At 42.0% G+C, this 22,558-nt stretch overlaps 1 protein-coding gene across 2 annotated transcripts in view; it reads left to right on the top strand.

Moving 5' to 3' along the window:
• The window catches only part of ttyh2 (tweety family member 2), a 107,405-nt gene that overhangs the window by 69,413 nt on the left and 15,434 nt on the right, over positions 1 to 22,558 (top strand). For both annotated transcript variants that reach the window (XM_055654152.1, XM_055654151.1), the window contains exons 5-9: positions 1,856 to 1,951; positions 7,058 to 7,130; positions 14,051 to 14,120; positions 14,604 to 14,659; positions 15,101 to 15,193. In XM_055654152.1, coding sequence (XP_055510127.1) covers positions 1,856 to 1,951; positions 7,058 to 7,130; positions 14,051 to 14,120; positions 14,604 to 14,659; positions 15,101 to 15,193 — 388 coding nt within the window. The remainder of the gene's footprint in view (positions 1 to 1,855; positions 1,952 to 7,057; positions 7,131 to 14,050; positions 14,121 to 14,603; positions 14,660 to 15,100; positions 15,194 to 22,558) is intronic.

Raw genomic sequence — 22,558 nt, forward strand, 5'->3', positions numbered from 1 at the left:
CCCAGCTCCGCGAGGTTGGGAGTCGCCGACCAGGTAGGGGACTAAGAATTAAAGTTTTTCTTTCCCCCTTCACCCCTACTCTACCACCACCACCACATAAAATCTCTCCAAACTAACTGACTAACATTTATGCAATGATTCTCCCGGTCTCCGGGGAGGAGGCAGCCGCTCCAGACTGTTCAAGCCGCCCGCGCTACCTACCTAATCTACGCTAAAAATCTTCCATTCGGAAATCCGAAAATGTCCGAAATCCGACAAGTGTCTGGTCCCAAGGCTTTCGGATAAAAGGTTGTGCACCTGTAAAAGGCTATCTATCTATCTAGAAGTTACCATGGATGAAGAAAATAATATGAAAGGAAATGTGTCTGATTTGTGGATTTGTCTTTCAAACATTTTGTACCATTTGTCTTTTGGGAAGAATCTTTTTCCTTGCTAATGCTACTGTATTCATGTTAATAGGTTTCTATTCTGGATTACATGTTAGTATTTACTTTTTGTTGTCATCCATTCACTAAGTCTAAAGGCATGGTTGAGAAGAATGGTAATGTTTTAAACAATCACTTCCATGTTCTGTTTTGACCAGGTCCTGGTTTGTAAAGCATATTTACATCTACAAAGAAAGAATTCAAATAACATATTTCCATCCACTGCAGCATAAATTTATAGCTTTATGATTCGGAGATCTTCCTTTTTGGGGCCCTTTTCCCTTTCTAACATTAAAAATCCAAATTTAATTGTGTTCTTAATTTTGAACATTTACCATTTTCTAATTATGTCGTTTTCCCCCTCTACCTAGTGAACATTCCAGTACCTTCAACACACATTTCCTGAGCAACACAAAATTCAAATCATTCAGACCAGGCAGCTTAGCCATTCTAGGTTTGGGCAGCATTTCTATGACATACTGTATTAATTGTCACCCTTTCTATTCATTCCACCATCTCCATTTCTTCTGATATTTTGTTAATATCCCTTTCATGAGGTTGCATCAATAAAAGGTACTGGAACAATATTCTGGCCTTGACCTAATAGGTTAACCCCTGTGTCTTGCCACTTGCTTAATATTTACTTGCAAATAGCAGATCTTTAAATTAGTACCCCTTCTATATTCATATATAAACAGAATATTCTAAGCAAACATGCAGCATCTGTGGAAGAGGATGTATCAGTTCAAAGGCCCTACACAGAATTATTTTGGATTTTTAATTCTATTACAGTATTGTCTTGCTTTGCCATTCTTATTTTCTTCTTCGCTCCCCCTCTCCACTTATTGTACTAGTCTTGGTTCTTACATGAAGAATTCACTGATGAGCATGATATGCTCTCTTTTCATGTTTCATCATATTCTGTCTCCCTGGCTTTGATTCTCCTACCCTCTGGTGGGATTGTACACAGCCTGTACTGAGAATGCCATCTCCTGAAAGGCTGTCCATGGTCTCATTTTACCTTTTTTAAATATATACGGGGTTGCATAATCTTGCAAATAAATGCAGAGGTTTTGTGACCTGTGAGGACGCGAGGCCTGAAGATATGTGGTGGTACATGGTCTTGCAGTCTGTTGTTATCCATGCAGTTCTATTGCAGTTTCAGCTTGACTCTTGCCTTTTGTCCACCCACTTTCAGGACCTCACCATAATATTGAACCATGGGCCAAATTATTTGAAGTGGCTACCAATTATTGGTGATATTTGATTTTGGAGTGGATGTGAAGTTGATTCTCTGTGTCTGTCTTTTCAGATTGCCGAATTAAATGCTGAAGCAACATCAGGACATGTATTAGAGTATTTTTTGGATTTTAACTTGGAGATTTGTTATCTTTATATATTTAATGTGTTCCCTCTTAACTTCACTGCAGGTGGCTGTCGTATCTTTTGCTCCTAATTATTGATTTGGTTATTTGCCTGGTAGCATTTCTGGGTCTGGCCAAACGATCCCGGTTGCTCCTCACACTGTGAGTATCATCTTATCAAATCTATCCCATCAAGGCAAAATGTACATAAAGCACTTTGTATTCCAAGTGATGCAGACGAGGAAACTTTCCATTTTGTGTGAAAGGATTTCCTTTATTGAAAGAGAGCACCTCAGTTTTTAAGTTTTGTATTGCCAGGACATGGTGGTGTAAATGGAGGAGCTTCCCTTTGCATTTCGTCCACTGTCATCTGACCCAAATTGATAAGGTGGAAGGAGGTGGTGATCTCCTTGACATGGAATGAGACAAGCCAAATGTATTAAAGCATCAGTTTTCTTTTGTCCTGAAAAATGTATGTGTGAGGCACATGTCAAAGCAAGTATTGTGTAAATACTGGAAATAAAAGGGACAATTGATAGGAGTGAAACCTCAGAATATATTTTCCCATTCATCCAATGAAGCAGCTTTATGATTGAAGCATCATTTTGCACAAATTACCCTTTTAGTCTTCATTAAGAAAGAACTGTTATATGGTTAACTGCAGATGCTGGAAAAATCGAAGGTAGACAAAAATGCTGGAGCGGGTGAGGCAGCATTTATGGAGGCAGCATCTATGGGGAGCAGGAATAGGCGACATTTCAGGTTGAGACCCTTCTTCAAACCTTTGGTCTTCTTTGTAAGTTTTGCCAACTTTCATGAAGATCAGTGTATTATGCAGTACCCAAAATAGGACACTAAATTCTAACGTGGAATGGCTGTTTGCTTTTTATATTTTCAATGATTATCTGGTCATTCAGTCCACCGTGTTTGGGTCCTTTGGAAATTACCTCCTATTGTGACATTCAAATGTACTTCACTGATCACAAAATGTGTTGGTACATCATGAAAGGAATGTGAAAAGTCTTTTAATGCAGCTTTTTTGGAAACGGTATATTCTGTATTCTGTAAATGTAACTTCCATGCAGCATCTGTTAGAATGCACAACTAAACATAAAAAATCACTGTTGCTAATTTGTTTGGGACTTCAAAGCTTAAAATTGATCTTATTTATTTGGCCGACAGTAAAAAAAGGCTGTGATAATTGCAGTGTAGGTAAGCATTCCTTGCTCACCAGAATGTTTCAGAACCAAAGTCATTATTGTCCAGATTCTGGGTCTAATTGAGGGATCACCTCCCCCTGCAACCCACCTGACAAGGAAACTACAATATTTCCAGTACATTACCTCTTATTTATCCAGTGAGAAGTTATGAGGCAAAGGAGTACTATTTAAAAACACACTCTGCTCTATTTCCGTTTCCAGCTTAATGGTGATTGTTAAAGATGAGTTGGACTTCGGTATATCTCCTCACCCTGATTCCTCCAGTAACAGTCATTGATTTTCTGTCCTGTTGCAGCTGTCATAAAATGTAATTGGTCGTGTTTTAGTTAATATTTGATGTACCCAGAAGTATTTCTTTTGCATTGCAGCTTAAATAATCACTTTAAAATAATTTATTTATAGTCATTTTTCTTTAAAAAAAGTTAGTTTATATTTGTAACATTTGAAAACGTTGGTAATTAGTAAAAATTGCAGGCTATGTTCAAAATATGTGTTTTCATGACAATAATTGTGTGTTCCTGTATCGTCTGCTTGCCTGACAAGCTTCAGATTTCAAGCTCCAGCAGCTTGAAACATAAAAGTACAACATAGTTGTTTTCATGTTTTAAAAATGTTTTAATTAGTTTTGAAATAACTACTCATTAAGTTTGTTTGTGATTGTTGTGCAGAATTATTGTTTTTTTCTTTGTCTTCCTTTTTCCTCTCTCACATTCCAACCTCCAAGATGAGATTTCCAATTCAAGGGTTGCAGGGCAGCTGTAATAATTTGAATGCAGTCTTTCTTTGCCACAAGCCCAGTTTATTGTCATATACATAGATTCAGTGAGGTACAGGTATAATGAAAAGATGTTGGCAACGGCTTCACAGGCATGTAGATTCAGACAACACAGAGAAACATAAATTTTACAAAAATTACACAAGCACTACAAGCCAGTGTAGAGAAAAAGACTGTACAAAAACAACAGTTTAGTGCGAAACACAATTAGAAAACAAGTCCATGGTAGTGCAAGAGGTGGTCTGTAGTGTTCCTTTGTCAAGATAGGATTATGTTTGTGCAGGTCGGTTCAAGAACCTGATGGGTGTAGGACTTGTGTGGGACTTCCTGCTCCTGTACCTCCTGCTTAACTGAGGTGGGCATGGCCCGGATGGTGGACATTCTTAATGACACATGTTGCCTTCCTGAGGCAGCGCCTCGTGTGGAAGCTTTGACCTGAGCTGAGTCCACCACTCTCTGCAGCCTCTTGTCCTCCCGTCTATGGAATTGTGAGCCAGGCTCTGATGCATTCAGTCAGGATCTCTGCTCAACATTTTCAAAATTTAAAATCCATATCCATTGAAAAATAATAATTTAACATCAGGAATTATGAAGTTGACAATGGTGTAAAAATTTGAACTTGCCGGCTGTAGGGAATGAACAATACTGACAAATTGCTAAATATTGTGAACCATTATTTAAATTAAGGTTTAACGAAATGGTTGGAAAAAGAAATTAGTTATGGTAGCTGTGTACTGAAAAACTAGTATCATAAGTGACAGCTGCTGGAAAGCTCTCGAACATTACATGGGACATTGTGTGTAACGAGGTTCAGCTGGCTAATTAATGCCACCAGGGACAGAGCACTTTACTGTGGCAGCAGACTCCTGCTTTCAACACATTTTAAAACATTACCTTGTTTGTGCAAAGGTCTTACTCCTCGAGTACATTACTATTTCATGTTTTTTAAGAAAGATGTCAGTCTTTTGAAAAGCATGGCTTTTACTGTTTAGCTTCCCTTGTTCTGTACGTTCTACAGCTTTTAGAGCTAGTTAGCAGCCCAAACCGATACTTAATGCGGCTTCTGACATGCCACTAAAGATACTTCCAAATTACCATGGCAAATGCACCCTTCTTTCACCATCAATCCTGGGAATTGTAAAAAGCTTGACCTTCTCCTGATCCCTTTTAGCAGAACCTTGCGAACCATCATAGAATTGTTCCTCTCTCCTGGGCTGTTTAATGCACAGATCTGGTTCACTCTTTCCATACGCTTAAAATTTGTTCAATGCTGAAAAATGGGATTGGTGGTGTAAGTACTGACGGTATTATAAGTGTATGTGGAACATTAGCCTCACTGCAGCAAGTTCCTTATGATGTGATGTTTGGTGAAAACAAATCCAAGTGACCCAGTGCAACCAGGAGGCATTAAAACTATTCCTCCCACATTGGGTTAACACAGAGGGCACTTGAGGTTTGGAAAAACAAATCTGGTGTTTGAATCAAGACATCTTTAAACCAGCTCCCATTGAATTGAACGGGATGAGGATGGCTACATTTCCCATTTAGTAAAAAGTTCTCTGGTCCTCAAATTAAGATGCTTCTGGTTAAGGCGATTTTTATTAAGAAAATGAAACAGTTTAGACTTTCTGTACTTGCACAGTTTAACATAAATGCGTTTTAAAAAACAGTGAAAATACAATGCAAACCTACAGATGCTGGAAACATAACACCAAAACTGATAATACAGGTGCACAACCTTTTATCCGAAAGCCTTGGGACCAGACACTTGTCGGATTTCGGACATTTTCGGATTTCAGAATGGAAGATTTTTAGCGTAGATTAGGTAGGTAGCGCGGGCGGCTTGAAAAGTCTGGAGCTGCTGCCTCCTCCCCGGTGACCGGGAGAATCATTGCATAAATGTTAGTCAGTTAGTTTGGAGGGATTTTATGTGGTGGTGGTGGAGTCGGGGTGAAGGGGGAAACTTTAATTCTTAGTCCCCTACCTGGTCGGCGACTCCCAACCTCGCGGAGCTGGGGGCTCCGTCCGGCCGCGGGCGGCGCCGGTTGTAGCTCCGACCCCGGCAACTCTACCCCTGGCTGCGAGGCGCTCCAAATCCAGCGCCGCCCGCGGTCGGACGTCCCAGCTCCGGGAATGTCGGGAGTCGGCGGCGTCGCAGCGCTGGGATACCAGCGGGGAGCGGGCAATGCCTTACCGGGTCGCCGTGCAGGAAGCTCCGGAGCGCTGTGGCCACCGACACACGACGGAGCGTCGCTGGATTTGGAGCCGCGGAGCTGGGGGCTCCGTCCGGCCGCGGGCGGCGCCGGTTGGAGCTCCAACCCCGGCAACTCTACCCCTGGCTGCGCGGCTCCAAATCCAGCGACGCTCCATCGTGTGTCGGCGGCCACAGCGCTCCGGAGCTTGCCGCACGGCGACCCGGTAAGGCATTGCCCGCTCCCCGCTGGTATCCCAGCGCTGCGACGCCGCCGACTCCCGACATTCGCGGAGCTGGGGCGTCCGGCCGCGGGCCGCGCTGGATTTGGAGCGCCACGCAGCCAGGGGTAGAGTTGCCGGGGTCGGAGCTACAACCGGCGTCGCCCACAGCCCCACCGGCCACAGCGCTGCGGAGCTTACTGCACGGCGACCCGGTAAGGCATTGACCGCTCCCCGCCTCTCCGACCAGGTAGGGGACTAAGAATTAAAGTTTACCCCTTCACCCCCCTTCACATAAAAGCCCTCCAAACTAACTGACTAACATTTAAGCAATGATTTACAGATGTTTAAGCGTCTCCCGGTCTCCAGGGAGGAGGCAGCCACTACAGTAGTACAGACCTGGGTTGACCGTGGGTCGTTTTGGGTCAAGTTTGGCGCCAAACGCGAGCTTTGGTGCGCAGACGACATCTGGAAAAAATGGCCGGTTTTCGGAGCTTTTCGGTTTCTGGAACACCAGATAAAAGGTTGTGCACCTGTACTGGAAATACTCAGCAGGTCAGGCAGCATTTTGGCACAGATGGGGAAGGGAAACAGAGTCCATGTTTCAGGTCGGAGAGCCCAGCTTGCTGAAATGTTCCAGCAATTTCTGTCTTTGTTTTGACATTTGAAAAACCTCTGTCAAGGCTGACCTCAATTTTTTGAGGCAAATGTGGATAATACTAATTTATAATAAATCCAGATTAATGAAAATCCTGCAGTGTTTTTTGTCTGCAGTTAAATTACAAGTAAAACTGTTTTCAATGGTTTACATTCTGAAAGCCAACCCTGTAATTCATTACATTTATATGTTTTATATTCCAGAATGATTGTCATTGGCATCCTGACTCTGATCCTCAGCTGGGTTTCTCTAGGTCTGGACACGGCTGCAGCTGTGGTAAGTCATGGAATGATCCTGTGTGTGTGCAATGTAATTCTTCCTGCTGCATACAATCAGTAAATTCTACTTGTAAAAATATGATAATAAATTGGAACATCATTAAAACTGGCGCGTTACTAATCGCAAAGGGACTGGCAGGCCAAGAAAGACCTCCACGATGACAGAAGAATTATCTCTCTAATAAAGAAAAATCCCTAAACAGCTGCTGAGAGATCAAAAACACCCATCGGGGGTCAGTGGATTTATCAGTGACTTCATGAACAAAAATACAGAGACTACACTGCAAGATGCAAATAGCTGATTAGCCGTAGAAACAGGATGACCAGGTTACAGTTTGCCAAGAACTACTTAAAAGAGCAACCACAGTTCTGGAAATAGGTCTTGTGGACAGATGAGACAAAGATTAACTTATATCAGTGTGATGGCAAGACCAAAGTATGGAGGAGAGAAGGAACTGCCCAAGATCCAAAGCATACCACCTCATCTATGAGACACAGTGGTAGGGGTATTATGGCCTGGGCATGTATGGCTGCTGAAGGTACTGGCTCACTTCATTGATGATACATCTGCTGATGGTAGTTGCAAAATGAATTCTGAAGTGTATAGACTATCCTATCTGCTCAAGTTCAAACAAATGCCTCAAAACACATTGGCCGGCTGTTCGTTCAAGAGCAAGACAATGATCCCAAACATACTGCTAAAGCAACATAGGAGTTTTTCAAAGCTATAAAATGGTGAATTCTTGAGTGGCCAAGTCAATCGCCCAATCTGAACTGATGGGGACTAGCCCCCAAAACGAGCATAAGCTTAAGATGGCTGCAATACAGGCCTGGCAGAGCATCACCAGAGAAGACACCCAGCAACTGGTGATGTCCATGAATTGCAGATTTCAAACAGTCATTGCATTAAAAGGACATGCAACAAAATACTAAGCATGACTACTTTCATTTACATGACATTGCTGTCCCAAACATTATGGTGCCCTGAAATGGGGGGACTATGTATAAACACAGCTGTAATTTCTACATGATGAAACCAAAATGTATAAAAATGGCCTTTATTAAAATTTTAATGTAACAGCAAGTTCAACCTTTTCCAATATCCAACTTTCCATTGCCATTACTCCACGGGTAGGTGAAATGATCGTATGCAGACAAGCAAAAACGGATCTTCCAGTCGTTATTTCCAGCTTAATTAGTTCCTTATTGAAGTAGTTGTGCAGACAAAAAAGTGGATATACCAGATCCCATTTATTCTTATACAAATTGTAACTTTCCGTTCTTACTATCTGGTAAGAATAGTTTTGTCTCCAAATCCCGTGGCTGGTCTGATCTGGTTAGTCCCTCTCCCTCTATTATATACTTGACTAAGTGGGACCTGTTGGGTCCCAGCATCACATGGGAAGGCTGGTCCCCCAACGCAATATTCCACCTCTCCAACAATTCCAATATTGGTGGGCAATGGGGGGAGGCTTTCTGGAGCACTAGTATGGTTGTTGTGGGCTGAAGGGACTGGTTTCTGCCTGTTGTGCTGGCAGCTCATCCACTCACGGCTGGTGGACTGGCAGTTAACTCATGGCTATCCTTGAAATTCCATTTCAAGCAGGGTGCAAGGCCACCAAATTCAAGTGCAGTTTCTTACCACTACAAGCAGGGTGCAAGGCCAACAAATTCAAATGCAGTTTCATACCATTTCAAGCAGTGTGCAAGGCCACTAAAGACAGGGAGTCATGACCTCTCCCTCCTCCACCTTGCAGAGACTGAGCCACACCCACACTTCTGGGTTTTATAATCAAATGTGTTCAGTATTATTCACAGCTCAGACTGAGAGACGTGACCCTCTTGCTCCCCCATCTTGCAAAGACTGACTGAGGCAGTCAACACTTCCGGGTTTTATTGTCTTTCTGGAAGGGGCGTGACCTTCAGGAGAGAGAATCTTAACATTTTTTAACCACTAATAACTATTTTATTTTTAATCGATGGGAAAAATCCTCTTGTCCTACGCAGTGGAGGGGGACTCTGAGTAAGATGGCCAAAAATCACAGCCGTAAGTGGCACCGTTTTATCAAAAAATCAATATACAGAACAACTGGAAGTGGTCAAGATCAGACCTTTAGTCATATAGATGTCACGCCCATCTACGTATCAAAAGCCCACCCCCAAGCGACAAAATAATTCAGCAAGAAATATCTAGACAACATAATATAATATGCTAACAGTAACTAGCCTAAGCACGAATGGCTCATACACACCGGCCCCTAATTGTTCAATGTATATAACAAAACAATTATCAATAAACATTAAAAGGAGCTGTAAAAGCTTAACATATTATCAAAAACAAAACGTATGGACTATGTGTTGGCATTCAAACTTAGTGATTCCTCATTCTTCTTCTTTGGCTTCTTGGAACAGACTTACATTAGTTATCATTTTCCAGTCTTAAATATGAAACAGTACCGTAGCCACTTTCGCTTGCATCTGAAAAGCGGTGCAGCTGTGCATATCTGACGACCAAAGTTAGCGGGCTTCATGCACTGGTCCACTTTAAATTCCGACATCTTGTCGAGATCTGCTAACCATCCTGTCCATCGCTGAGAGAAGGTTTGTGTTATGCTCTCATCCCATCTGAGTCTTTCTTTGCAGAGGTCCTGCATAATCAGCTTGGCTGGCAGAGTAAATGGTGCAAGAAATCCTAAAGGATCATCTATAGAGCCAACCATGGACAAGATGCCCCGTCGGGTATATGGTCGTTCCTGTACTGCAATTCTGAACTTGAACACATCTGCTGCAACATACCAGTGCAATCCCAGTGCACTTTCCATAGGCAAATTGTCTTTGTCTTTGACCAAGTCTCCTTGGCTCTGCTTTCTCGTGGAATGGATGCCAATACAGCACGGCTGCTGCTGATCCACTTCGACAGCATGAATCCTCCCATTTGGCAGAGGGAAGTCAGGTGTGCTGCCATTTGAATTGCTTCCTGTTCCGAAGGCATGGACTTTAAACAATCATCTACATAGTTGTTCTTTACTGTGTTTGTCACCTCTGCTGAGAAATTAGCTTTGTTGTCTTCAGCACTTCCTCAAAGCAAAGTTTGCACAACTTGGCGATGACACTGCTCAAAATGATGTACCTTCATCCGATATGCAACAAGATCATGCTGTGTATCACCCTCAGGCCACCACTGGAACTGTAAATAGTCAATATGCTTTTCTGATACCTTGACCAGATGAAACATTGCTTTAATATCAGCCATCAAAGCAACCGTTTCTTGTCTGAATCTGGTGAGAACTCCAATTAGTCAGTTGGTAAGGTCCATACCCTGCAGCAGCTGGCAATTAAGTGATGTTCCTTTGAAGACTGCTCCATAGTCAAAGACCACCCTCAAGGTTCCTTTCCTTGAATGATACACCCCATGGTGTGGAGTGTACCAGAGCTCTCCATCACTTCGATTCAGCTGGTCCACTGGTACCATTATAGCATAACCATTATCAATCATTTCTGTGAGGAAAGATGTATATTCATCATGAAATTTATTCTTGCCAAACCTGCGTTTCAGGCTCTGGATGCGCTGCACTGTAATGCAACGGTTATTCGGCAAACTGACACTTTCTTGTTTGAAATATAAATCTAGACAATAGTGTTCATCTATCATCTTTACTGAGTGATTCATAATATCCAAGTACTTTACCCCTTCTCTGGACATTTCTTCTGCTTCCTTGCTGGTTCTTTCACTGAAGTCGTGGTTGTATTGCTTGACCAGTAGCTCCTCTGTTTACAGTGGATATTTGATTGAAAGCAGCAGCAGGGCAGCCATTTTCATCCCTGCTTTTGTTGTCTTAGGTCTTCCTGGCTGGGAATGTTCAGATGAGAAACAGGGATGGTCTTATGTGTGAACATATCAGGCAGTTGTTGTATAAAATAATCTTTGGCCAGACTAGATATTTCCAAACCTGAGATATGATGACTGATCACAAGCTTCTCTTCATTTATGGTATGCAAGAGAATCTTAGTCTTTTGTCCTGTAATGTTCAGCCTTCTCATCAAGCTTTTTGTACAAAAGGTTGTTGAACTTCCATGATCCAAAAATGCAAATGTTTGTAACACCGTGTCCCCCTTGCGGCTCTTTACCTGTACTGGTAAGATAGAGAAGATGCAGGCTTCATTGCCGGCCCCAATATGCGCACACATCTGGGATGAGGAAACGGCATCATTCACAGTTAACTTCTCATTCAACTTCTCATTCTGTTCTGTATGCTCCGGCTTCTTCTCTGTGTTCTTCTGTTCAGTGTGGGGTATTTCAGGATGATCTTGTTTGCATACGTCACAAGTCATATGGCTTTACTCATGTGTACCTTCTTCAAACATCCAAAGTTGACTCCCTTTTCCTTTAAGAAGTCCATTGTTTCTTTGTGCCCCTTGTGCTTGATCAGTCGACACCGCCCTAATGTGTGACCACTTTTATTGCAGAACAAACAAGACCTTGAGTATTAATGGTAGGCACATCTCTTCTCATTCCACCTGTCGTCGGATTTCCTTGCACTGCTGTTTCTACAGGTATTACAGTTGTTGCAAAACTTTTTCCTTTCAATCCTGATCTTTCTCTCGTTTTAGCAAAATCAGAACCTTTGACAGTTGCAATTGGTCTAGGATCCTGAAAAAGGTTAACTGATAACTAAACAAACAGGTTCACTTCTTAATAACAAGACAACTCACGGTTGGTAGACCAGTTCGAAACTATACTTCTTGTGCCTCAGGCTTGGCATTGGTTGCTGCCAGCACAGTCTGTCTTTTCCATTGCTCCTTTGGTGCCTCAAGCTTGTGCTTTTTCTTCATGGCGACAGCCTGTTCCAAATGAACAGCCCAATCTGCCTGAACTTCACTATGAGCAGAGACCCTTGAAGATACACGTGATGCAGAACCAGATTTGTGGCTTGAACTTTGTCTTGAGACATTTGAAATACTGTCTTCAGGTCCTATTTCAGATTCTACAACACTGTTGTAAGCCACTTGAACTATGAAGTGTGTAGTTTGTTGTCCAACTTAGATAACCATCTTGTATAAAACCATTAAAAGATTCCGTTGTTTCTTGAAACAACTGATTCTGCTTTTCAAGCTCCCTTTCAAGCCGTGGAACTTGGCCAATAATTCATGGTTTTCTCTGACTTCATTGCAGAGCTTGATTAATTGAACCAGGTTAGATTGGACTTCCTTCGCATTCTCATCTGATTTCATGATTTCCTTCAGCTTTTCAATGAACTTGTTAGCTTGTTTACATAACGTTTCTTGACTTCTCATGTCTTTCCATGAGCAATACCTGGCCTTTGTCGGTGAGATTAATGCTGCTTCTTTTCCAGTATCCTGTTCCACATCGCCCTCTTGTGGCTGAGCTATAGACATACTGGCTCACTATCCCTTTAGGACGTGCTGACGTAATGCCGTATGCTTCCAGACTGGAATTCAAAGCAATTCTGTCCCTGCGTGTTGGGTTCCGTGGTTTCAAATCGTTGTTCTTCAGATAGCGCACGAGTGGACCTTGTCGAGTTGACTGCATCAGGCAGATCATTTGTTCGCAGGCTTTCACAAGCTCCAGTTTCACTTATAGAGAGCAATTCTTACTTTAATGTAATGGCAATTTCAATCTTTTCCAATATCCAATTTCCGTTGCCATTACTCCACGGGTAGGTGGGAATGATCATATGCAGACAAGCAAAAACCTCCAGTTTAAATTCCATTTTGAATATTTTGGAGGTCCAAGAAATCAAGAAAAACGGATCTTCCAGTCATTATTTCCAGCTTATTTCATTCTTTATTGAAGTAGTTGTACAAACAAAAAAGTGGACATACCAGATCCACTTTATTTTTATACAAATTGTAGCTTTCCGTTCTTACTATCTGGTAAGAACTGTTTTCTCTCCAAATCCCGTGGCTGGTCTGATCTGGTCAGTCCCTCACTATCATATATGTCACGCCCGTCTACGCATCAAAAGCCCACCCCCAAGCATACCAAAAAATTCAGCAAGAAATATCTAGACAACATAATATAATATGCTAATAGTAACTAACTTAAGCATGAATGGCTCCTACACTGACAATGTGCACTTTAACCACGTGATTTTTTTCTATTACAAACCTCAAATTGTGGAGTCCAGAGGCAAATAAATAAATGATGGGTCTTTGTCCCAAACATTATGGAGGGCTCTGTAAACATAAATAGTTTACGTATTTATGCACTTCAAAAGGACATGCAATTCATTAGTAACCCATACCCACCACTTAAAGGAATCTTTTTAGTTTCCACTACCATCACCGTGTCAATTTCCTCCAAAAAATGTAATTCTAGATTAACAATACAGATTGAGAGAAAGTGCTGGAGTAGCACATGGAAAGAGATGTTTTGTGTCGGGACCCTCTTCAGGTGTGAAGAAGAGTACCGACTCAAAACGTTATTTGTGCATGTTCTCCAGAGATGCTGCCTGACCTGTTGAGCTACTCCAGCACTGTGTCTTTTTTAAATATAAACCAGCATCTGCAGTTCCTTGTGTCAACAACACAGTTCCTTGGATTTCGCCTGCCTTCAAGGATGTGAGCAATTCTAATTAGGAATACAAACAGGACATGGTAATGTGGCCAATTAACGTAGAACGGATAAATCAAACCTTCATCTGCCTATGTATGCAGTGATTTAAACTAAGTACATCATCACACCTTGTATACCCTGTGCAATATCTTTGAGAGAATCTCCCATTCCAACAAATCCAAACAGTGGCTGGTATACTTCAAGGTTAATATATAAATTTTCCTTCAGGCATACACAAGAAAATGAAGTCTCCACCATAAAGTTCTTTCATTTTAATATCTTCTCATATTTTCTGACATTTTATTTTAAATTGCAAATTGTTTAACTTCCATATGTTTCAGGGGATCAGTGATTTCTGCGTGGCTCCAGATAAAGTCATCATGAACATGACCCAGAATAAAATCAGCTCAGGTAAAGTAACGCTTTTTAAAGTTTTTAATTATTTTATATAAAAATGATTCTTCCTCCTCCCCAAAACTGGCAACTTACATAAACAATGCTGTTCTGTGGGCTATTGGCTTTGCTACCCCTTTAATGGGTAGTATTTTGGGACATGTGTTCTATATATAATTATTTATCCTTTTGTGGGACAATGGCTTTTTCTCAATACATTTTTCCAAGACTCAAAATTGATAATTGGATGGTTATGCTTTTTGTTCTATGGAAATGACTTTGTTTTATTTTGAAACTAAAACCTATATGTTGATGGGGACCATTTAGCATCTTGGTAGAAGATGGAATCAAAAAAATTCTCAGTCAAGTTGCTGCTTGCATTTTCAAATTGTGCCTACTACCTAGATAGAAACTGATTTCAAAATAGTTGTACACTTGTACAGGTTCTTTGCATGAATAGGTAGAAATTTACTAACTTATGGTTGTTTGGTTCTGTTCCAGATGTTGTGCATTATTATCTATACTGCAGCCACAGCACGCGAAACCCATTCCAAAAGGTACACGTTCTGTTTTATTGAGATAGGATATAAAGGTGATGTAATTTAACTTTTTTTAAATGAGCTTCAGATACAGTACTTCTGACTTCCTAGTAAACTAATACAAACTGATTTCTTAATATAATGCTATCTTATAGTCTGTTTGGAAAAATAAGGAGGAAAAGGGCTGAATCTACTATGTGTTTTTGTTGCAATACAGACCAGTTTTGCACTATTATGGTCTAGTTACCTTTATTACTGATTATTAATTTGATTGTATATTTATATGTACATTTTGTCTAAATGTACATTTTACACATTTTGTGTAAAGCTGCAGCAAAAATCTATTTTTTATAATTAAACCAGGATTTTTTATGTTGTTAGATAATTTAAATGGAAAATGAAATTAGAGTGAGTTTTGAATGCAGTATATTTGTCAGTATTTTCTTTCCCTTTCTGCAGACTCTGTCAAGTTTCCAGCGCTCCCTGACAACCATGCAACTGCAGGTCCAAGGATTGATGCATATTGCCGTCCCAGTATTCCCCATGGCACAGGTAGGAGCGGAGACTTCTCTTTGCAGTCTTTTCCACTCTGATTGTTAACGTGTCCAAAAGTGTTTAGTCACGTCCTGAGATCCAGTGCTTTTGTTGTGCTCTACATGCCGGCACCTCTAACTGTATGTTTCTTCATTGTGCTTAGCTAAAGAGGGCACTCCCTCTTCTCCCCTCTCCCCATCAGGCAAGAGGTACAGAGGTTTGAAAACGCACACCTCCAGATTCAGGGACTTTCTTCCGAGCTGTTATCAGGCAACTGATCTGTCCTCTCAGCAGCTAGTATTGTCCTCTAACCAGCTGGAGAGTTTTCCTAACCTCTCATCGACCCTATTGGAAACTTTTGAACTATCTTTAATTGGACTTCATTGGATGTAGGAGCCATTAAGCTTGTCAGTATATTATAGGCATGTCTAACATTTTTAATATTTTTGTTTTTATCTGTGTGTACATTTTTAGGTGTGATTTGATACGTAGAACGGGTGCGTCTATTTCTAGAGAAGACTAGCGCAGACTCATAGATTAGGAGTCAGTTGGGTCTAGGAAGGATGGTGAGAATACAGTTTTTTATCACACACACACACAACATGATCACGACATACACTAGTTAATGAGATGACATACTTTTATATGACAGGAATGGAACACCGATTAGGAACAGAAAGTAACGGATTATTTCTTTGCTGTGTACTACTTCAATTAAAGACCAATTAATCACGAAACAACGTTTGGAAGATTCGTTTTTACTATCTTAAGTGTGTCGATGAGTGCGTAAAATATACTTCCCCGAGGAATAATGGCTATCGAAGTTGGACTTTGAGAACGTCGTAAAGACTGCCATTATATGAAGTAAAAAACTGTTTTACTACCAGGAGGTAGTAAGCCAAAGACCGATTCAACAGTGGAACCGATGAAGATGCTGAATCTCTGCCAGAGATTAGAGCTTAAATCCTAGATCAAAGAATCTGCTGGTGGCTGGCAACTGACACGGTGGAGCCTGGGTCATTAAGAAGAAGATTGGAAACTTCATTGACCGGACGCCATGAGTAGACCGACTATTTTGTCCATTTGAAAGTGATCAGAAGTTTAAAGTTTAAAAGCCTGTGAGAATATTCTGCAGAAGGAAAGCCAGCAGTCAGAAGCATATTTACCTTAATTTGAAGATAAGACAGCTAGTGCTGAGCCAGCATCTGCAGTTCCTTCTTAAACACCTTGGAAATAGCGATGTTTTGAACGTGCTCAGCTAATGAATGTTTACATTAGACACTGGCAGAAGAATCCAAAACCTTGAAAATAGTGAGGCGTTATTGAAGAAGCAGAACAGACTGTTTGAAACTCCTGCTCTACATTTGAATAACGATCTGGCAGCCAGCAAAGGATACATTCAGTTATGGATCTTTCGGCAGGTAAGTACGAAGAGTCACCACAGGAGGGAGATGTGGAGCCAGGAGTGAGAAGATATGAGAAGAGAGGTCAAACTCTGTGAAAAGGCCCGAGCTGCATTTCTGGAAAAATGCTAGAAGGTAAAACAAAAGTTATGGAAGCAGATTAATGTTAATCGAGAACTAGGAGGAACGCATGTATTTTGAAGAGAATACAAAAGAAGTAAAATCTAATCAGGTTCGATTAGTCAACCTCTGCCTTCAGGTTGGACAAAACCACTGCCTGAGGAGGAAAGCGAAAGGTAAAATCTGTAGTTTCAAGAGAAGATGGAATCTTTCGATGGTTTCATGGAAAAAGTAGAGAACTGGTTATTTGAAATTGAACAAAAAAAACGCATGCTCTACAGTGGGAACAACTGCACAACAAGGTGCTGAAATTGAGGAAGAAATTGGACCCCAAGATAGTATTTCAAACGTCTTAATACGAAGATCAAGACATAAATCTGGTTCTGTAGCCAGTTCAACTACAAGGGTCTCTGCTCAAATGGAAGCTGAAGCTGAGGTAGCTGCTCTCTCGCTACAAGCTGTCGCCTTGGAGAAAAAAAAATTGATTGAGGAACAAGACGAACAGCTGAATAGAGAAGCTGAGGAACAAAAAAGGCAGTTAAGTAGACAGAAGGAACAGCTGGAGCTAGCCACAAAATTAGCAGTTGCCAAGACAAAGAAGGAGATACTGGAAGGTCATGGTTCAAGATGCGGCTCGAGAGTATCTCAGAAGAAGAGTTCCTTAGTCCAAGAATGAGCTGCTAAGCTGGAAACAGCAGCAAAATCAAATCTACAGCCAGACAATATCTTGCATGACTCAGAACTATCACTAAGTAAGTGGATGGACGACAAAACTTCATCTCAGCAACCGGGTGCTAGACCGAAGCAAATAACTTAAGGCTCGTGACAAACCAGCAACTTGGCACTCTTCTCAGAGGCCTACTAGACAGGCTCGAGCAAACCAAGATAGGCAGAGGCCTGTTTATCATCCATTTGGGCCCAGCCAGGGATAAACAACTAGCCATGAGGCTTGCGACTAAACCTATGCAGACCAGTACTCTTTTCAGAGGCCTGTTTACCGTTCCTCTGAGGCCAATGAGGGATTTAAACGTGAAATCTGTGAATTGGTGAGGAATCAAAATCAAATTAGCGAGTCTCTAGCTCAACATAATATCTCTTCCACCTTACTTCCAATGGAAATTCCTAAGTATGATGCTGATCCTATGCAAAATGAAACTTTCATAATAGCGTTTCACTAAGGAGTGGAAATGAAAACTACTAATGAAAGAGATCGTTTACGATTTCTGGAGTATTACACAAGCCGATATTCAAAGCAGCTTGTTAGAAATTGTCAACATTTGCCTGCAGATGAGGGCTATCAAGTAGCAATAAAATTGCTTAAAGAACATTTTGGTAATGAACACCAGATTGCAAATGCATACATGAAGAAGGCCTATGCTTGGGCAGCTATCAAGGCAGAAGATGCGAAGGCATTGCATGAGTTTGCGATATTTCTTAGAGGTTGTTGTGGCTCGATGAAAAATCTCAACCACATGCAAGAAATGAATGTTGTTAGTAATATGAAAGCTATCATTCTAAAACTGCCCTATAGGCTTAGAGAAAAGTGAAGGGATAAAGCAGGTCTGATGCAGGAAGGTGAGGATCAAGAGGCCATGCTTCCTGATCTGGTGAATTTCATGGAAAGGGAAGTACGGTTAATGTTAAATTTACGCTATGGGAGTATTCAAGATCCTAAACCAATTGCAATTGTCAAAGGTTCTACTTTTACAAAAGGAAGATCAGGACCTAAGGAAAGCAGTTTTGCTACTGCTGTAATACCTGTAGAAACGACAGGTGGAATGAAAGGAGATGCATCCACTATTAAGCAAAAAGAGTTCTGTTTGTCATGTGATGAGCTGATCACACCATGAGGTGGTGTTGAAAATTCAAGAAGAAGGACTATAAAGAAAAGATGGACCTTAAAGGAAAAGGGAATCTGCTTTGGATGTTTGAAGAAAGGACTGCAAGTCGTATAACTTGTAATAAATGCAAACAGGGTTATCCTGAATTACTTCACACTGAACGGAAGAATACAGAAAAGAAGCCGGGGCAAATAGAATGGAAGGATAAGCCAGCTACGAGTGATGCTGCTACCTCACCTCAGATAGGTGCACATATTGGGGCCAGGGTAGAAACCTGCATTTTCTCCATCTTACCAGTAAAGGTAAAGAGTAGCAAGGTGAATACAGTGTGGCAAACATATGTATTTTTGGATCATGGAAATTTGGCTACCTTTTGCACAGAAAGCTCGATGAAAAGGCTGGACATTACAGGAGAATACTTAAGATTATATTGAGTACCATGAATGAAGAGAAATGCTGTGATAGTAATCATATTACTGGTATGGAAATATCTAGTCTGGATGAAGACAATTTTATACAACTATCTGATTTATTTACACATGAGACCATGCTAGTTTCTCATCTAAATATACCCAAGCAAGACTTGAAACAATGGCCATACTCCAAGGATGTCAAGATACCTAAAATAAATTCTGGTATCGACCTACTTATCGGAACGAATACTTTGAAGGCATTGGAACCTAAAAGGTTTGTCAGCAGTCAAGGGGACAGACCATTTGCCGTGAGAACCCTACTCGGATGGGTTATCTATGGCTCCTTGAGAAGGAACAACAAAAACAGGAACCAGAATAACCACCCTACTGCTGCTGTCAAAGGAATATCTATTAGAAGAGCTATTGATCAAGCAATCCAATCACGACTTCAATTAAAGTACCGGTAGGGAATCAGAAGAGATGTCCAGAGAAAAGTTAAAGTTCTTGGATGTTATGAACCACTCAGTAAAGATGATAGAAGGACATTATTGTCTAGACTTGCCTTTCAAACAAGAAAGTGTTAGTCTGCCGAATAATCGTCGCATTGCAAGCAACGCACCCAGAATCTGAAATGCAAATTTGGCAAGAATATGAAATTTTATGATGAAGATACATCTTTCCTAAAGGAAATGATTGGCAATGTTTATGCTGAAATGGTACAAACAAACCAACTGATTCGAAGTGACGTAGAGCTTTGGTATATTCTGCACCACGGGGTGTATGATTCGAAGTAAGGGACCTTGAGGGTGGTCTTTGACTGCGCTACATTCTTCAAAGGAACATCACGTCACCTACTGCAGGGTCCGGACCTTACCAACTCACTCATTGGCGTTCTTATTAAATTCAGACAAGAACCTGTTGCTTTGATGGCTGATATTAAGGCAATGTTTCATCAAGTCAAAGTATCAGAAAAGCATATTGACTATTTGCGATTCCTATGGTGGCCTGAGATCAACAAGATCTCGTTGAATATCGGATGAAGGTACATCTCTTTGGAGCGGTGTCATCACCAAGTTGTGCAAACTTTGCATTACGGAAGACCGCCGAGGACAATAAAGCTCACTTTCCAGAAGAAGTGACAAACACAATAAAGAACAACTTCTATGTGGATGATTGTTTAAAATCCATGTCTACGGAACAGGACGCAATTCAAATGGTAAAACATCTGACTTCCTTCTGCAATAAAAGAGAATTCATGCTATCCAAGTCAAGTCAAGTTTATTCGTCACATACACATACGAGATGTGCAGTGAAATGAAAAGTGGCAATGCTCGTGGACTTTGTGCAAAAAGACAAACAAACAAACAACCAAACAAACTACAAACAGAATCACATATTCTTTTTACATGTTAAATATTGTGGGTGGAAGGAAAAAGGTTCAGTAAAGTTAGTCCTTGATGAGATAGGAGTTTACAGTCCGAATGGCCTCTGGGAAGAAACTCCTTCTCAACCTCTCCGTTCTCACAGCATGGCAACGGAGGCATTTGCCTGACCTAGCAGCTGGAACAATCCGTTGCAGGGGTGGAAGGGGTCTCCCATGATTTTATTGGCTCTGGAGTTGCACACCTCAAAATATAACAGGTATTCTATTAATTTGCTAGGGTTACTAACCCGTCAGACCCCCTTTTTAAACAATGCAAATTCGCAGTACTCTAATCCTCCGGCAATACCGAATGAAATTGAAACTGTTCAATATGCTCCCCCCTCTCTTTTGATGTATAGTTCCTGCAGGGGGTAGCGAGTGAAGTTCCCATAGTGCGTTCGGCTGAACGCACTACTCTCTGCAGAGCCTTCTTGTTCTGGGCAGAGCAATTCCCAAACCAGATGGTAATATTTCCGGACAAGATGCTTTCCACAGCCGCAGAGTAGAAGCACTGGAGGATCCTCGGAGACACTCTGAATTTCCTCAATTGCCTGAGGTGGTAAAGGCGCTGCCTTGCCTTACCCACGAGTGTGATGTCCATGTCATATCCTCAGAGATGTGGACTCCCAGATATTTAAAACAGCTCACCCTATCCACAGTATCCCCATTTATCCTCAATGGTGTGTACGTCCTCGGATGATGTGCCTTCCTAAAGTCCACGATCAGCTCCTTAGTTTTTTTGATGTTCAAGAGGAGGCTGTTGCCCCAACACCAGAGTGCTAGATCAGCCACCTCCTCCCGGTATGCCTTCTCATCGTTGTCTGAGATCAGGCCCACCACCACAGTGTCATCAGCAAACTTGATTATTGAGTTGGAGCTGAACCTAGCCACAGTCATGTGTGTACAGGGAGTACAATAGGGGGCTGAGGACGCAACCCTGGGGCGATCCTGTGCTCGGGGTGAGGGACTTTGATGTATTCCCTCCCATCTTAACTACCTGGGGCCTTGCGGTGAGAAAGTCCAAGGCCCAGGCACACAGTGTGTTGAGCCCTAATTCCAGTAGCTTCTCGGCCAGTCTGGTGGGGACTATCATGTTGAAGGCTGAACTAAAGTCTATGAACAGCATCCTCACGTAGCCCCCCTTCTGGTTGGCAATATGAGAGAGAGCAGTGTGCAAAACCTGGGAGACCTCATCGTCTGTGGATCTGTTCGGACGGTATGTAAACTGTAACGGGTCCATGTTGCGAGGGAGGAAGGCGCAGATGTGTTTCTTCACCAGCCTCAAAAAGCATTTCAAACAAGAGGACATGACTTCAGAATTAAGGGACAGAAGTTTAGGGGTAACATGAGGGGGAATTTCTTTACTCAGAGAGTGGTAGCGCTGTGGAATGAGCTTCCAGTGGAAGTGGTGCAGACAGGTTCGTTGGTATCATTTTTAAAATAAATTGGATAGGCATATGGATGAGAAGGGAATGGAGAGTTATGGTAAGAGTGCAGGCAGGTGGGGCTAAGGGAAAATAATTGTTCTGCATGGACTTGTAGGGCCGAGATGGCCTGTTTCCGTGCTGTAATTGTTATATGGTTATTTCATGACTACCGAGGTAAGGGCCACCGGACTGTAGTCATTCAGACAGGCTGGGGAGGCATTTTTTGGTACCGGTACGATGATGGATTTTTTGAAGCAGGCAGGGGCCACGGACTTGTCCAGGGAGAGGTTGAATATTGTAGTGAGCACCAGAGCTAGCTGCGTAGCACAGGACTTGAGTACTCGCCCCGAGATGCCATCGGGGCCTGCAGCTTTCCTCATGTTCACCCGTGTCAGAGCCCTCCTCACATCGTGCTCGGACAGCGAGAATGTGTGCACATTCCTCCCTTCAGCTGTGTTAGCCAGCCCGCTGGCGGTATTGTCGATAGTCGGCAGACCTGGGGTGGTGTTGCGCATCTCGAAACGAGCGTAAAAGGAGTTCAGGTCATCAGCTAGGGAGGTGCACTTGCGGATGAGGGTGGGGTGCTCTGGTAGTTGGTTACAGTCCGTAGCCCCTGCCACAGGCGTCTGGTGTCCTGCTGCTCCGTATGTGACTCCATCTTGTCCCTGTACCTCCTTTTTGCGTCCTTCACTGCCATTCGCAGTCGGTAGGACTCTACCTTGTAGACGTCCATGTTTCCTGATGCCAAGCCCGAGT

Source organism: Leucoraja erinacea, chromosome 23 (genome assembly GCF_028641065.1).
Source record: "Leucoraja erinacea ecotype New England chromosome 23, Leri_hhj_1, whole genome shotgun sequence".
Lineage (NCBI taxonomy): Eukaryota > Metazoa > Chordata > Chondrichthyes > Rajiformes > Rajidae > Leucoraja > Leucoraja erinaceus.